This window comes from Mandrillus leucophaeus, unplaced genomic scaffold (genome assembly GCF_000951045.1).
Source record: "Mandrillus leucophaeus isolate KB7577 unplaced genomic scaffold, Mleu.le_1.0 Scaffold266, whole genome shotgun sequence".
NCBI classification, from domain to species: domain Eukaryota; kingdom Metazoa; phylum Chordata; class Mammalia; order Primates; family Cercopithecidae; genus Mandrillus; species Mandrillus leucophaeus.
In genome coordinates this window covers 632781-650532 of record NW_012102765.1, presented here as the reverse complement: position 1 = coordinate 650532, position 17752 = coordinate 632781, and the positions used below count along the sequence as shown (strand labels likewise).

Below are 17752 nucleotides of genomic sequence, written 5' to 3'. Positions count from 1 at the left end.
CGGGTTTACGCCATTCTCCTGCCTCAGCCTCCCAAGTAGCTGGGACTACAGGCGCCGCCACCTCGCCCAGCTAGTTTTTTGTATTTTTTTTAGTAGAGATGGGGTTTCACTGTGTTAGCCAGGATGGTCTCGATCTCCTGACCTCGTGATCCACCCGTCTCAACCTCCCAAAGTGCTGGGATTACAGGCTTGAGCCACCGCGCCCAGCCTAAGCAGACTTTTTTTTTTAAAGCTCCAGATCCAGTTGTATGATAATTAGCTGCAGTATTCTATCTGTTCCTCATTGTTTTTTTGTTGTTGTTGTTGTTGTTTTAGAGATAGGTCTTACTCTGTCACCCAGACTGGAGTGCTCTGATGCCATTTTGGCTCACTGCAGCGTCGACCTCCTGAGCTCAAGCAATCCTTTCTCCTCAACTTCTCAAGTAGATGGGACTACAGGCACGCATCACCATGCCTAGCTGATTTTTTAAATTTTTTGTAGAGACTGTCTTGCTATGTTGCCCAGGCTGGTCTCGAACTCCTGGGCTCGAGTGAGCCTCCTGCCTTGGCCTCCCGAAGTGTTGGATTAGAGGCGTGAGCCACTGTGCCTGGCCTGTCTCCCTGTCATTGTTAAGGTGATTCTTTGTTTGTAGAAATGAGTGGAGGAGAATATGAACAATAATATAACTTAATCTTTTTTTTTCAAATGCTGTTGTTTCTTTACAAGAATTAAAAACTGCAATGAGAAGGAGACCTTTATTCTGTAATAACACAGTTTCTTCTGTGCCACTGTTAAACTGCTGCTCTTATTGTCATGAACTGAGGCTTGACAACTCTGGTTTCTCTTCCTCCAGTGGCCAATACGACATGGAATCATTGAAGACTGGGATCTTATGGAAAGGTTCATGGAGCAAGTGGTTTTTAAATATCTTCGAGCTGAACCTGAGGACCATTATTTTTTAATGGTGAGTAACTGGAACTAAGAGGAATATATTCCTGTAAGTTCCAAATTGCTTAGATTTGAAACTGAAGATATTCTTTTCTAGGGTGTTTTAAATTTCTTCTAAAGATATGTGCATGAATCAGGCTGCTTTTTTGAAAATACTGGAAAGCTCAATAAAAATGTTCAGAACAAAAGGGGCTTGTTAGCTCACCAAACAGGAAGCCCAAGTGAGGCAGCTCTGGGGCGTTGTTTTAGCAGCTCAGTGATGGCATTGCACATGCAACCTAGGGCACAGCTTGAGCTCTTCTGTTTGTTCCCTTTGGGTCCCAGGGTGGCTGCCAAATTCCCAGATCACCTCTTTGGACATTTCCATACAGAGATAGAAGATTTTCCTTTCACTTTTTAAGAATTTAGAGACCCTTTCCCAGAAACCTTCCCAGCAGATTTGCCCCATCTGCCTATGCCTAACCTGGTTAGAGCAGTAGGAATGGATTTACTGTGACTGGTTTAGATTCATGAAGACTTTCTCCTTGGGGCGGGGACCAGGAGCACCTGTCTGATGTTCTGGACCCTGGAGGAGGGTAAGTAACTAAACAGGCCTCCAAAAGCAAGGACAATAGAAGGAGGAATGGATTTGGATAAACCAACTACCTGCTTTAGTTTTCCTGAGACATAGCAAGATGATTGTAATTATTGCCACTTATAGCAGAGGAAACCAGGTCAAGATGTTATTTTTTTCTAGGGTTCAAATGTTACTGTAAAATATAACTGAACTGAGTTATGGGCCCTAATTATGATACTTAATTGATTTCATTCAGATGAAATGAAACATCACAGATAAATGAGAAGAAATATCTCCTGGTTCTCTAGTGGTTCTACTCAGCATTACATGTTTTCTTCTGTGAGATGCTCTTTTCAAGTTAAAATTAATTGCATGTACAGAATGCTTGCTTTATAGAGGGCAGTTTCATGTGACGTCAGCTGCATATTAAATCTACATAGTTTAGGTTTGGATTTTTTTTCATGCAAGTGCATTGTCAAATGGTCCCAGATCCAATTATAAAATTGTTTCTAACATTAGAATATGAAGTGTTTTTAAGAATTATCTGGTATAAGAAATATTTTAACTATAAGGCTAATAGTTAATGGAATAACTATTAAATATGGAATAACTCTATAACGAATATATATATTTAATGTATATTAAAGCTGGTCTTTGATCTTTTCTCCCTGGCTGTGTCTTCACAACTGAAATTGCCAAGTATGGCTGCTGCGTTTCACAGGCCACTCTGTTTTCTCTGTACATCCACAGTAGTTTTATTTTATTTTGCTGTTTTGCTTTGTATTTTATTTTTCTAGAAATGGGATCTTGCTCTGTTGTCCAGGCTGGAGTTCTGTGGCACAATCCTATCCAGTCACTGCAGCCTCAGACCCTGGGCTCAGTTGATCCTCCTGCTTCAACCTGCTGAGTAGCTGGGACCACAGGTAGAAACCACTAGCCTGGCTAATTTTTAAACATTTTTTGTGGAGACGGGGTCTCGCTATGTTGTCCAGGCTGGCCTCAAACTCCCAGGCTTAAGTGATTCTCCCACCTTAGCCTCACAAAGTGTTGAGATTATAGGCATGAGCCACCATGCCCGGCCCACAGTGGTTTATGTGGAACAAATGGAGCCAATAAACTGACTGTGTGTGAGTGGCTTTGTCTTTACAGCCAAAACAAATCACAGATTCCCACCTGTCAGATTTGGCATTTTTCCTTCTCTAGCATATCACATCAACTACCTGTTGGATAGGGTTTTAGGAGCAGGCACGGAGCCCAGCTGCTTCCTTCTGTCTACTTCAGCTTCCCGTGCCAGGAGTTCTTGCTTTACTTAGAGGGACATCTAATCTCAGGCATGTGGAGCAAATACGGACCACCACACAGCTCACAAGAATTTTTATTAAAGGGGATTCTTTTTGTGATTTAGCTGGCATATATGAGATAGTAAAACATAACCACTTGCCAGGATGGAATTGGAGAGGTTTGGTGTGAACATAGAAAAGGCCATTTGCTAAAAATGGGTACCTGCAATGAATGTTCAAAAACAATCAAGTTTATTATTAAAAAGATAAGAAAATACTGTATTACATGTGTTGTGCTTTGAATTCTGCAAGTCATTTTGTTGCATGTCGTGGTTGAGGAAGTGGTGAGAATGGTAAATTTCCTTCAGGTATATGTCCTTAACCGTGTGTTGATGGAATAAAGGGGAGTGAACCAGGTGGAAAGATTTAAGGCCAAGCCATCAAAGTGAATTGAAGACATTAAGAGAGTCTAAGAGGCCCAAATGATGGACCCCCAGGAGCTCACAGAATTATCCTTTCTAACAGCCTTGCCCAGTCATCTGAACATGCAGAGAGAATGACCTCCTTGCCACTGGCTGTTTTCAAGGAGGTGCAGAGACAGCTTACACTGGTTATGCGGACTGAGCACACGGCACCTGGGAACTCCGCTCTTCCCCAATACTGCATTGCCCAAAGCTCAGAACACACTCAGAGATGTCAAAGAGATGCAGTGCTCCTGAGTGGAAATTGGATTAGAACTTCAGAAGGGATTTTCAAACTTTTTGAATATAAATCCTGCAAGAGCAAACAAGCAGCACATGCAGACGACCAGCAGTGAGAGGGCGTGGTGACTCTGAGGACCTGACTGGGTTAGGGTGATTAGAGCAGGGGAGTGTGAAGAGAGGAGGTCAGGCAACCTTTGTGCGATGTAGACAGTGAGCCGCGAGGCCGGTTTTGTGTTTTAGGGAGACTTTATGGGCAGGCACCTCTGGCACACAGAGTCTAGAAGATGACCCCATGTGAGGTAACAGGTGCCTGTGAGGAGGGCGTACGGTGAGAATGGCAGGAGTGGGTGGAGGGGAGTTCTGTCATTTGCGAGGTTCTTAAAATTATGTAAGGGGATATGTATAGTCGAAACCACCCATGAAAATCCCTCAGGAAGGGCCCGTTTATACAGCTCTGAGTCAGTGGAGAGAAAATGGATTTTCCCTCAGCATAGAGGAACTTTCTTCTGCACCAGCTGGGGTGGTTGACTTACATTTAGGAGGACAGTGTGGTGTGTGGAAGCACATATGGTTCATTAGGTTGCCCTCAGTCCAGCACTTTGCTCCCAGTCCCAGTACGTTGAAGCTGAGACCACCTGAGAGCAGTTGGACTCCCAGAGCCAGTACTCATTAAGGAGCCCGGGGCAGACATCGTATTACTCATGTAGTTATTTCACCTGCTCTCATATTTGGCCTCATTGTTCTGGCTTGTACCCTCACTAGCTTTTGTATGCTGTTGTGTTTTTGGAGCATGTACAGTTGGTTGGGGTAAGTTATATATAGTTAGCAGAGATAAACAGGAGGTAGACTTGGTGGGTCTTAGTGATGAGAATTGGTAGCAGTTAAGAGAAATCTAGGCTGACTCAGATTTTGAGATGGGGCAGTGCATGGATGATAATGTGATTGGTTAAGATGGGAAACATGAGAAGAAACTCACTTGAGGGAGGGAGGAGGAAGAAGGAGAGTTTGGTTTTGTACATGCTGAGGTCTAAGGGTCTAACTGGGCTGCACAGGTAAAGAAGCCGAGGAACAGCCAGCTCCAAGCTGCAGGTGTTGATGTAGGAGTCAGTAGCGTTCACGTGTTGATTGTTGATGGAAAATTAACTCTGATTACTAAAGATAAAACATACCATCCTTGGTATTTTAGAGATGAATGTACGAATATATGATCATTTTGAGATCTCTAGGTAAAGTTAGTGCTCTGTGAAATCATTTTCTTCATGAACCTGGTGAAATTAAAAAATGTTAGCCATGGCAGTACCCTACATCTGAATCACAATTGCGTTATGTCCTGACTTACTCTAGTTTCCTTTCTGAATTCTTGAGAATGGTTAGACCTGCCTTGTGCACTTCACTAACCAGTGTAGACCTAGCCAGTGTAGACCTAGCCAGTGTAGAGGTCAGCTTTCTTGGATTTGCTAAGCCACCTCCTGCACGTACTTTCCAGCTTCCAGTATATGGTCGCCTCCTCTCCTATTCTCTCTTCCTTGAGGATTTGTATTTTAAAAAATGTTTCTTTACTGTAGTTTTAGAGGGGCATGAAGGTGGAGTAATATTAGATACATGTGTTCAATTTTCTGTCTTTATCCAGAAATATGGGTAGGTTTTATGATAGTCATTATTCATTTTTAAGTCAATACCAGGTGATAATTTTACCATTGTTATGTATAAAAATGTTTATGTAGCTTGCATTCATTGATGCTTTGATCATATGCTTCTATATTTAAAAAAACCAGATTATTCTCTTTCTCTTCTTCTCACTGTTGCACTTGACTAGTCTTAAAGAGAGGAAATCCTCCAGAAAAACTGGACATCTCCTATTTAGATCTTGTTATAAATAATAGTTTGAGAAAATTTTAATTACATTTGTCTCCTAAAGGAATAATTACAACATCAATAATGGTGGATAGAGATGAAATGGGAGATTAAGGAAGATGGAGGGTTTGTGATTGTGGTCCTCAGAATCTATAAGGACATGGCCTGAATAATGTCGATTTTGACTCAAGAACCAGGAGAACGTCGTTATATTGTAAATGTTCCCTTAAATGGAAGTACATAGATTTTAATTCTTCAAAGATGGTGAACTGTTTTTGGCAGCAAGTAATAGAAGTATAAAAGCAGTAGTTTAAAAAAGTTACAGTTTTATTTTTCTTAAATAAATTTGTAGCAGAGTCCAGTGCTGATACGGCAGCTCTCTGGTGTTGCTAAGGATCTCTGTACTCTAGTGTCTCGAATATATGGCTTTCATTCTAAGGATGCCTCATGATCACAAGTTGATTACTGCAGCTCCAACTGTCGCCTCTGTGTTGCACGAAGGAAGAGGGTGTTAAGAGCAGGAGGCAAGTCTACTCAGCTTTGTAAGGAGCTTTCTTGGCAACCATATTCCAGCTTTTGTGTCTTACTGGCCAGAACTTACTCACTTAGTCATCCCTGTCCACAAGGACGTCTGGGAAATGCTTTTGTCTGGGCCTGTTGCCGTTTCCCATCATAGATCAGTGGTCTGTCCGTCACAAACTTGCAGTGTCAGTAAGTGTAACTCACAATGCGTGCCGTAGTGGTGTCACTCACAGGCATGAAGACAGTAGCAAAGGAAAGATTCAGCTGCTTTCACAACTCTGACTGGATTTTACCTATCTGGAGAGTGTCACCCATGTTAGGGAGCCGCTGGCCAGGAGAAAGCTGTGGCAAGATGTGCTGCGTCTCCTGCTTGGCGTTGCCATCTTGCTGCCGTAAGTTTCTCTGTCTGTAGATAAAGTACATTAGGAAATTAGGAAGTTATATTAGGAGTTTGTGTGATCTTGCCCCATGGCCCTAACTCAGAGTTTAACACTTGATGTAGAGATGATTTCCCCTCCATTATAGTAGAATTGTAAGTATGATAGAGAAAATTTGGAAGATATCTATGGGACTTTTTATAGTCTTATCACATTAACATAGGTACTGTTGACATTTAGTATATTTTCATTTCATCTTTTTACCCATTTAAAAATGATTTTACACTCAATATTGTACTCATTTTCTTAGTTTTCATAACCCTTATTTTAATAGCTATATGATTAGCTGTCTAGTAGGTATTTCCTGTGCAGCAGCTCCACTATTTTTAGTCATTTTCTCGGTTTTATAAGAAATAATGTAATCTTTGTGCATACAGTTTTTCCTATATTTTGAGTATTTTTTGTTTAAAAAGAACTAGCAGTGTTTGATTATGGAGTTCAGCAGTGTTAATAATTTTATCAGTCTCTGCACAGTGTGCTATTTTGGACTGTCATCAGCACTGTACAAGAGGTTTGCTTTCTTTGTACTCTTGTCAGCATTAATATTTTTGATTAATGGATTAAAATTTACCATATGCTTTAAATTTGCATTTTTGATCACTTTGACCTTATAAATTTTTTCCACATATTAGTTGTATTTCCTCTTTTGTGAGCTATCCATTCATGCCCTGTGCTCTTTTATGTATCATTTTTATTGCTTTTCTTGTTGCTGTGATTTCTATGAACTTTGTTTTTACTTAACATGTTTTTATTCTAAAATACACATAACAGAATTTACCATTTGAACCATTTTTGAATGTACAGCTTGGTGGCATTAGGCACATTCACAAACCATTGCCACCGTCTGTCTCCAGAAGGCTTTTCAGCTCCCCAAACTAAAACTCTGTCCCCATTGAACACAAATTCTCTTTACTCCTTTACCTGCCCCTGGAATGCCCATTTTGCTTTCTGTCTCTATACATTTGATGACTCTAGGGCCCTCATATAAATGGAATCATATAGTATTTATCCTTTTATGATCAGCTTATTTCACTTAGCTAGCGTCTTCAAGCTTCATCCATGTTGAAGCATGCACCAGGATTTCCTTTCTTTTTAAGGCTGAATAATATTCCATCGTACATAGATACCACATTCTGCTTATTCTCTGGAAGCTCTCATGTAATTAGGATAGCAAGCTTCTTTTGTTGTTATATTTGCAGCAGGTTAGTTTTACTCAGTTAATTTTTTGCCTTTCTCTTTTGGTTATTTCATTTGGACATCCATAACTTTAAATTTGTATGTGGTAAAACTCATTTTCCTTTGATGTTTGTATTTAATCTTCATCCATCTGGGATTTATTTGGATCATCATTTCACACTGAACTTAGACCCAGAGAGCATGCAGGGAGCTAGGGGTAATCTGATTCTTGTTGGTGATGTCTTCTTACAGGTCTGTTTTTGCTTCAGGTTTAATACGCAGCTCTATGCTGGGAGGCAAGAAACCTTCCCATCTGTTCTCAGACATCTTCATACCTTCTTACCGTTTCTCTGCTGATACCTCTCCCCTCTACTCAGTTTAAATGTTTGTTTATTTCACTTATAATTATGCTTGGGTTCCTATTCAAGATGAGAAACAACTTTATAGGTTTCTTTAGTTAATATGTTATTTCTTCTGGAATGAGATACAATATTGGCTATTATGGCTGTTTATTGAGTGCTTCTATGTGCCCAGCCCCATTCTAAATGTTCACAAGTATTAACTCATTTTCTAATGCCACCAACAACCCTCTGCGATAGGTAATGTTATTAGGCCCATTTTTCAGATTGATAGGAAGTGCCTTAAGAGAGCGATTGTACACACTACTGTTGGAATCTGCAGCTCTTACTCATGTGCTTTAAATGAAGGAAATTTAAAGTATTAATCACTAACATTTATGCTATTAACTGTGTTCTGGGCACTTCACTGCTATTAGCAAATGTAATCTCCTCAGCCCCGAGTAGGCACATTGAAATAAATAACATGTCGTGGAGTGTTTTTTAGATTCCCTATTTGCAGCCTGTGTTTGAGTATGACTCCATTATTCTCTCTTCCACATTTTGAGATGGCTTCCTCTCTCCCATCCAGGAATTGATGGATTCTAATTACAGTGACTAAAACTTACTTGAGGCAGCATGTTTGAACTTTGCACCAGCTGTTGTGCCAGAGTTTAAAGTGCCAGGCTAGTTGGTAGGTAGATTTGCTTGCTTGTTGTTTGAAGAAGTGATGCACACACAGTGCAGAATTGAAAAGGCGCTGGAAGATTTCTAGGGAGCGTGCCCCCCTGGCCTCTTTCCTGCCTAGAGGAAGCTGCCCTTACCAGTTCTTAGCCAGCTGATTGTTCATATTTCAGGGGTGATTGTATGTAGGCATATGGGTTAGCACACACTTTTTTTTTTTTTTTTGAGATGGAGTCTCACTCTGTAGCCCAGGCTGGAGTGCAGTGGCACGATCTCAGCTCATCGCAACCTTTGCCTCCCGGGTTCAAGCAGTTCCTCTGCCTCAAGCCTCCTGAGTAGCTAGGACTGCAGGTACATGCCATCACGCCTGGCTAATTTTTGTATTTTTAGTAGAGACGGAGTTTCACTATGTTGGTCAGGCTGGTCTGAACTCCTGACCTCGTGATCCACCCGCCTCAGCCTCCTGAAGTGTTGGGATTACAGGTGTGAGCCACTGCACCTGGCTAGTACACAGTTTTATTTTACACAAATGGTAACACAGTATGCATACTGTTGTACACCTTGGATTTTGAATTAAACTTTTTTTTTTTTTTGGTTTAAATTGTAAAAAAAACTAATACTATTTGTACCCTCTTAGCCATTTTTAAGTGTACAATTCTGTAATGTTAACTATATTCACACTGTTGCATAAGAGATTCTAGAACTTTTCTGTCTTGCAAAACTGAAACTCTGTGCTCATTGAACAATTCCCCATATTTCCCTTCTTCCCCCACCTTGTTTTTTGTTTTTGAGATGGAATTAACTCTTGTTGCCCAGGCTGGAGTACAGTGGCACCATCTCAGCTCACTGCAACCTCTGCCTCCTGGGTTTAAGCAATTCTCCTGCCTCTGCCACCCGAGTGGCTGGGATTACAGGCATGTACCACCACGCCCAGCTAATTTTTGTATTTTTAGCAGAGATGGGGTTTCTCCATGTTGGCCGGACTGGTCTTGAACTCCTGATCTCAGGTGATCCACCTGCCTCTGCCTCTCAAAGTGCTGGTATTACAGGTGTGAGCCGCAGTGCTCAGCCTGTTTCATTTTTTTTTTTTTTTTTTTTTTTCTGAGAGGAAGTCTCTGTGTTGTCCAAGCTAGAGTGCAGTGGCTATTCACAGGTGCAGTCATACAGCCACTACAGCCTCAAACTCCTGGGCGGGAGTGATCCTCCCACCTCAGTCTCCTGAGTAGCTGGGACTACAGGCACACACCTGGCTACCACACTTTGTTTTTTAAAAATAGTTTTTGGCCTGGCGTGGTGGCTTATGCCTGTAATCCTACTACTTTGGGAGACTGAAGTGGGTGGATCACTTGAGGTCAGGAGTTTGAGACCAGCCTGGCCAACATGATGAAACCCTGTCTCTACTAAAAATACAAAATTTAACTGAGTATGGCGGCGTGTGCCTGTAATCCCAACTACTCCGGAGGCAGAGGCAGGAGAATTGCTTGAATTCTAGGAGGTGGAGTCTCCCAGAGATCCGAGATTGGGCTACTGCACTGGAGCCTGGGTGACAGAGTGAGACTCTGTCTCAAAAAAAAAAAAAAAAAAAAAGTTTTCATTACAAATTGTTGAAGCAGAAGGATATTTAAGAATGTGTATGGAATGAAGACACTTTTCTCTTTTTAATTTAGCAATTCCTCATAGAGATTGTTTCTTCATAGAGTTCATTTTTAAAAATTGTTCCAAAGTGTTTAGTGGTGGGTATTTAGGTTGTTTCTGATCTTCTGATACAGACAGTGTTGACTTTTTACCTTTCAAAGCTACTTTGTTTTAGTTGGGTCTCTTAACCTCAGAATGTAATTTGATTTTGGTTTTGTTTTTAACTGAGAGATTTTTAGTAGTTGCATTTCCCATTTATATTTGCTGATAATTTTAGTAATAGCAACTCACTGCCATTGAACACATCTGTGTGTCCAATACTGCTCGAAGCACATTATTTAGACTGCCTTTAATCTTTGCAACTCTCTGAGAGGGGTACTAATTATCTCCACTTTACCCATGAGGAGACTCGGAGAGAGAGGAAATAGTTTACCAAGCCTAGTAAAGTGGAAGTCTGGGATTTGATCGCAGTCAGTTTGACCTCAGATCTCTTAATCAGACTGGTGTGGCATGCCACTGTGTGACAGATATGTTTGGTCTTAATTTAACTATTTTTTAAAATGTTATGCTTCATGTTTTTAATGTGTTTTATTTGTGTATTAGTATTAACTGAAGACTTATTTTTCTCTTTGCTTTGTATTAGGTGTGTGTTCTTAGTAATAATTAAAAGGACTCATTTTTGCATATTTTAGTATAATTTGATATATTTACCCTGTATTTGTTTAGGGGTAACTATCTCCTTCCTGCTGTAATCAGTGACCAGGTTGGTATTGCCACATGTTCTTGCCTCCCCTTCCTTCTCTCCACCACCTGCTTTTGATTAATGATGTTACTAAACTTATTCCAATGTTAACATTTATAACTTTATGTTTACTAATGCCTGTGATTCTTTATCGGTTTTAAATAATATCTTTTGATCTCACTGTAAGAGGCAAATGTCTTTACACTCTCTCCTTCTTTCTTTGTACACTGCTCAACTTGATACCATTTTTTCTGTTAAAATTTATAACATTTACATTCTGTTCTTAATTCCCAGAAAATAAAAGTCTTTTTTTTGAGACAGAGTCTTACTCCATTGCCTAGGCGGGAATTCAGTGGTGCAATCTCAGCTCACTGTAACCTCTGCTTCCCAGGTTCAAGCAATTCTCCTGCCTCGGCCTCCCAAGTAACTGGGACTACAGGTGTGCACCACCATGCCCGGCTAATTTTTGTATTTTTAGTAGAGATGGGGTTTCACCATGTTGGCCAGGCTGGTCTCAAACTCTTGACTTCAGGTGATCCGCTCGCCTCGGCCTCCCAGAGTGCTGGGATTACAGGCATGAGCCACTGTGCCTGTCCAAAGAAAAGTCTTTATTCCTACATCTTAAATGGCTTCATTGCTCACTGTAAGTCTTTGCTGGACTTTCTGCATTCTTCTTGGTTGGATAAAGTTTATCCTCTAATAGTTCATGAATCCGTACATTTTGGCTCATGGGAATGAAATTTTCCAAGTTCTTACATGTTTAAGGATATATATTTTTTCTCCTTAGTATTTTATTTTATTGTTTTATTTTTTTAATTGACACATAATAATTGTGCATATTTATGGGGTACAGAGTGAAGTTTTGATACATATAATGTGTGGCTATCAGATCAGGGTAATTAGCATATCAGTCGTTTCAAATATTAGATATTTTGATTTTGTAACATACTTGACTGACATTGTGGCCAGATGTAGAATTCTTGGGTTGTACCTTCTTCCCTTGAAGACTCTTAAGTGTGGCCGCATGTGTCCTAGTGTTAAATGTAGCAGTGTTGAAGGCTGAGGCTGACTGTACTTTCCCTGTCATAGGGGTGTATTAGTCTACTCGGCTGCTGTAATTTTGTTTATACCACAGGTTGGGTGGCTTAAACAGCAGACAGTTCGTGATTTTCTCACAGTTCTGGAGGTTAGAAGTCCAAGATCGAGGTCTGTCGGGGTTGGCTCCTGGTGCGGCCCTCTTCCTGGCTTATATGTGGTCCCCTTGCCTGCTGTGTCCTCACAGGCCTTTCCCCTGTGTGAGTGTAGAGTGGGGAGAGAATAGGAGAGAGAGATTGATTTCTGGTGTCTCTTCCTCTTCTTAGAAGACCTTCCTCCAGTCCTGTCAAATTAGGGCCCCACCCCTATGACCTCAGGTAACCATGACCTCTTGAAAGGCCCTGTTACCAACTACAGTACAGTGGGAGTTAGGGCTTTAATCTATGAATTGGAGGTGTGGGAAGCACAGTTCATTCGTAATAAAGGGTAATGTATACGTTTTGCCCAAAGGTCCAGGGACTTTTTATTTTTTCTGTTTTAAATATGAGATGTAGACCCATGTTTGTTGACAAGGAAAAATGTTCATAGTATATTGTTGAATGACAAAAATCAGGTTTATTTATTCTTTTTCTGTTTCTGTTTCTGTCATTTCCTCCTGTTTGATGATGGTTATTTTAAAATAGATACTTGGATTCTTGGAAATGTCTTTGGAAATTCTTGGGAATTTTTATCTGCTTTGTTTTAATATTTTTCCAGATACGTTTTTTTTTTTCTTTCTTTTTGGAGACAGGATCTTGCTCTGTCACCCAGGTTGGAGTGCAGTGGCACAATCTCGGTTCACTGTAGCCTTCACCTCTGAGGCTCAAGTGGTCCTACCTCAGCCCCCCGAATAGCTGGGATCACAGGCATGTGCCACCACACTTGGCTGACTTTTAAATTTTTTCGTAGAGGTGGGGTCTCGACCAGTTTGCCCAGGCTGGTCTTAAACTCCTGGACTCAAATGATTCTCCCTCCTCAGCCTCCTAAAGTGCTAGGATTATAGATGTGAGCTACCCACCTGCCCCTAGATAGGCGTTTTTTTGTCTGCCATTTGTTTTTCCTATTTTCTCTGTCCCTTTTCTTTTTCTTTGAGTGTTTTTATATCACTGTTGGCTGGCTTCTTTGTGCCCCTTACTCGTCTCTGAATGAGCAGAGTTCTTCTGAACTAATGGCGTGTGGGTAGGCTGGGGAGGTCCTGGGCAGTGTCAGGGGGAAGCTGTGCTCTGCCCTGGGCTCTTCCCTTGCCACTGGACTGTAAGGGTGCTTGGCCTAACCTTGCCTGCTCTGCCACCCTATGGCTCCTCACACTGGGCCTGTCCTGAGCAAGGGCTTGCTGCTCCTCTGGCTCTCCTTTGCTGAGACCTGAAGTCACTGGTTTGGCTTTGGTGTCCTCACTCGTCTTGGTTGTGTTTTCACAGCCCTTGGCAACTTGCTTCTGGGATATTCAGTTTCATGGTGTTTAGGTGTTATGTTATTGAAGACAGAGTTTCTTTTTCTGTAACTCGTTCTTATTTTGGGTGGATAATAAGAACAGAAGCCTTCAGAGAGGTCTTTACTCTGCCATCTTAAAGCTTTTAAGGCCCACAGCCAGATTTCTTTAATACACTTTGGGCATCTTCTATCTCTAAAATCAGGGAGTTGTATAATGTCCTTGCTAACATACTTTCTGGTTAACCTGTTTATGGTGCTGATGTATTTACATGTAATTTGGGCAAATACTAAATATAGTGAATGTTTTCTTACAGACAGAGCCTCCACTCAATACACCGGAAAACAGAGAGTATCTTGCAGAAATTATGTTTGAATCGTTTAACGTACCAGGACTCTACATTGCAGTTCAGGTAAAAGCAGTTGTTTTTGTGATTCCTGAAGCACGTGAGCTGTCTAATAGTGGAAGCAATGGCATTTCCCAAGGTTCTCCGCTGGAAGACTGCACTGTGCACCCTTCCTTTTTCCACTCCCTGCCCCGCCCCCATGCCATTCAGGACTACAGGGAACGTGTCCTGTGACTTTTCTTTTCATATTTATGCCATTTTTTGGTATAGACGTCGTCTGGCTCTTTTTACATGCATTAAAGTCTAATGCATTTTTATCTGAGTGACAAGATACAGGTGTAGACGTGCCTCTTCTTTTGGCATCTCTGACTTACTTTGATCAGAAAAACAAAATAAATACCTTTAGAGGTTTCCGCTTTCTGATTTTGGGCTCTTATGAGCCCCGGTGTACTTGATTCTGAGGGGCCCTGTGTTTTCATGAGCTCGCAGAACTTGTTCTGGAGCTGCGGTTCTGGGTATGATGGTTTTTGGTTGCATTTGGTCGCATTTGGTCATTATTTGCCTGCCACCTTATATAAGGGAATTGACCGAAATTTTGGGGAATAAATGAGATGGGTGTTGCCCAAATGTTTCCTGCTACTACTAGTCACTTCTAAGGAGGAGAAGGAGGAAGAGTTCCATAGAAAGATGAATTTGGGCGGTGCTGCATCCTGCAGCTTTCTCGGGCTGATTCACAGTGCCTGTCAGCACAGTCTAGGCTCTGAGGATTCCTGTGTCGAAATCTATGTATTCTAGCACTTCCAAATTCATTTAACTACAGATCTTCCCCCTGGCTAAGTTATTTGTATTCCATGGGATAGGGAAACACTTTAGGAGACATAAGACTGGTGATTCTCAAAGTGGTCTGTGCAGCAAGTTTACCTGGAGAATGTTTTTTAGAAGTACAGATTTTGGGCTTCATTTTTGAGCAGCGTTTTCCACCCTCAGTACTTTGGGCTGGGTAGTCCTGTGTTGTGGGCGCTGCACTGTGCATTACAGGGGACTTAGCAGCATCCCTGGCCTCTGTCCACTAGAAGACAGCAGCCCCACCTCAAGCCTCCCCACCCCAACAAAGAAAATGGTACCAGACATTGCCAGATGTTCCCTTTGGGGCAACATTTTCTTTGGTTGAAAAATTACCCTGTACCTTCCAGTTTAGAATTCCTGGGTGTGAGGCCTAGTAGTCTGTATTTTAAACAACTCCACAAGTGACCTCATTGCCAATCTGTGGCCCCACACTGGAAACCAATGAATTAGAAATTAAAATCTTACGATTCTATAATGAAATATCTTTTTCACTGGCTTTTCTTTGCAAAACTTTAGGTTTCTTTTCTTTTCTTTTCTTTTCTCTTTCATTTTTGAGACAAGGTCTCACTGTGTTGTCCAGGCTGGAGTGCAGTGGTGCAATTATGGCTCACTCTAGCTGCAACTTTCTGGGCTGAAGGGATCTTCACACCTCAGCCTCCCAAGTAGCTGGGAGTACAGGTGCGTGCCACCACACCTGGCTAATTTTTGTGTTACTTGTAGAGATGGGGTTTCACCATGTTGCCCAAGCTGGTCTTGAACTCTTGGGCTCAAGTGATCTGCCCACCTTGGCCTCCCAAAGTGTTGGGATTACAGGCATGAGCCACCACATTCAGCCAGGTTTCTTTATCGAAAACTTGACTCCTATAGTTTTAAGTCTCAACATTTTCGTGTTAGTTGTCCAAGTCTGAATTGGAATTTGAGGGACAGGGGTCAGAGGATGGATAGGAAAAGGAAAGAGTTACTCAGACATATTTAGTAAGAGAGTTTGTTGATTGGACCTGGAAAGGCCCACAGATGCTTTAGAAAGAGTTCCCATGTGCGAGTGGTTTCCATGTCTTTTCTCCAGGCAGTGCTGGCCTTGGCGGCATCTTGGACATCTCGACAAGTGGGCGAACGTACGTTAACGGGGATAGTCATTGACAGCGGAGATGGAGTCACCCATGTTATCCCAGTGGTAAGCAGAATGGTTAATGTATATATGTCTCTGTAGGCTTAACACCTGATTCGAGGTAAGGATGCAAATAAAAAAAAACAGCCTTCTGCAATGAAAATACATTTCAGATGATAGTTATACTTAGAAAAGGTAATAAAAGTTTTTTATTTTTTTGCCACCTTATATAAGGGAATTGACTGAATTCCCCAAGTATGTGGGAAAGAATGAAAAAGATGGCCAATTATTGTGGCTTTGGCAATTTTAAATTCATGGTGGCATATTTCTACAGTCAGAATGTCAGAGAATGTCCAGGATGTCTCTGGATCTACAGAGCCTCTGTTACACCATGGGTGTAACATCAAAAGAATATTTTCCAGAGTTATCATTCTGACGTGTTGGGAGATAGACATCATTTTGGATGTTCAATTTGTAGGTGCAGTGCATGGCCATTTGAAGGAGCACATCTGTGTTCTGTGAAAAGATGTGAATTGCAACCAGCTCAGGCTTGGAAAAATTGCTTCTTGTTTTAAAAATTTATTTAAGGGCCGGGCATGGTGGCTCATGCCTATAATCCCAGCACTTTGGGAGGCCCAGGCAGACAGATCACCTGAGGTCGAGAGTTCGAGACCTGCCTGACCAACATGGAGAAACCCTCTCTCTACTAAAAATACAAAATTAGCCGAATGTGGTGGCACATGCCTGTAAACCCAGCTACCTGGAAGGCTGAGGCAGGAGAATTGCTTGAACCTCGGAGGCGGAGGTTGCAGTGAGCCAAGATCGCGCCATTGCGCTCCAGCCTGGGCAACAAGAGCGAAACTCCGTCTCAAAAAAAAAAAGGTTATTTAAAAGCCAAGAATGGGAGATTGTACATTTTGGCTTGCAGAAGGCTCCGCAATACCACTTTTTGGTTTTAGATAAGTGATTCCTAATTTGGGTCTCAAGAGATCTCTGAATTTTTCTTTTGGTCCAATGGACTGTTTAAAGGAATTATCTTAAATTCATGTTTTTGGAAAATGTATCGGAAGTGTCTGAAGAAGGTATTCAGAGGGAAGTCAGACTCATCCTGGTTTTTCTCCTGTGAGGTCTCCTCCTCAGGAACCACCATTGCTAGTTACTTCTGTTATGTTACAGATGTGTTTCTGCATATGTATATGGGGGTGTGTGTATGTGTATTATTTTTACATACACACATAGCTCTTTTAAAATGCAAATTAGGATTTTCAAAAACCATTTAATTGAAAAAATAGTCACCATTTCATTTTGAGAGGTGATGGGATGATGTACTAATACTAATGCCTTTAATTCCTTGAAGGTTAGGAATCACTGCAGTGGAAAGGCTTCATGGTCCATGTGCCTACAGTCAGGGAGAAAAAGGCCAACCTCCTGCACCCGTGCCTTGTACTCCTGGCCATGGTCCTTCCCGTGGGGAGGAGAGGTGGCTGCCCTGCCCTGTGAAGTGTGCTCTAGACTTGAGCCTCCTTCAAGCCAGTGTCAGCACTCCTGTCCGTGGATCTCGAGAAGAGTTAGTGCCCTGGGTGCAGAGCCCTCACTGAGAACTCAGGCTGCTGTTTACTCAGAGAGCTGCGCTGCTGAGATCCAAGATGAGGCCCCTAGGCCCCTGGCCCGCACCGCCTTTGGTTCTCTGCCTATTTCTTATGTCTGATTTAGGAAAAGGGAAGAAAATACATTTCACAGCATGTCCAGGCCCACCAAGAAAGTTGTTTGAAAAGATTTTTTATCGTATCTTAGTTCGGTTTTTCCCCCCGTTATAAAAATTACATTGTCATTGAAAATTTGGATAAAATAGAAAAATTTGAAGAAATAAAATTACCTGTAAAGCCACCCAAAGACTTGTATTATGCCTTTATTTGTGTAGTCTTTAAGCTCTTTTTCTTTTTTTTTTTGGAGATGGAGTTTCACTCTTGTTGCCCAGGCTGGAGTGCAATGGCACGATCCGGCACACTGCAACCTCTGCCTCCCAGATTCTCCTGCCTCAGCCTCCTGAGTAGCTGGGATTACAGGCATGCGCCACCACGCCTGGCTAATTTTGT

At 41.7% G+C, this 17752-nt stretch overlaps 1 protein-coding gene across 1 annotated transcript in view; it reads left to right on the top strand.

The window, feature by feature from the left end:
• ACTR3B (ARP3 actin-related protein 3 homolog B (yeast)) overlaps window positions 1–17752 on the top strand; it is an 82161-nt gene that overhangs the window by 21512 nt on the left and 42897 nt on the right. Inside the window, exons 3-5 of the mRNA XM_011984315.1 lie at window positions 834–944; window positions 13673–13768; window positions 15615–15722. Coding sequence (XP_011839705.1) covers window positions 873–944; window positions 13673–13768; window positions 15615–15722 — 276 coding nt within the window. The 5' untranslated portion in view covers window positions 834–872. The remainder of the gene's footprint in view (window positions 1–833; window positions 945–13672; window positions 13769–15614; window positions 15723–17752) is intronic.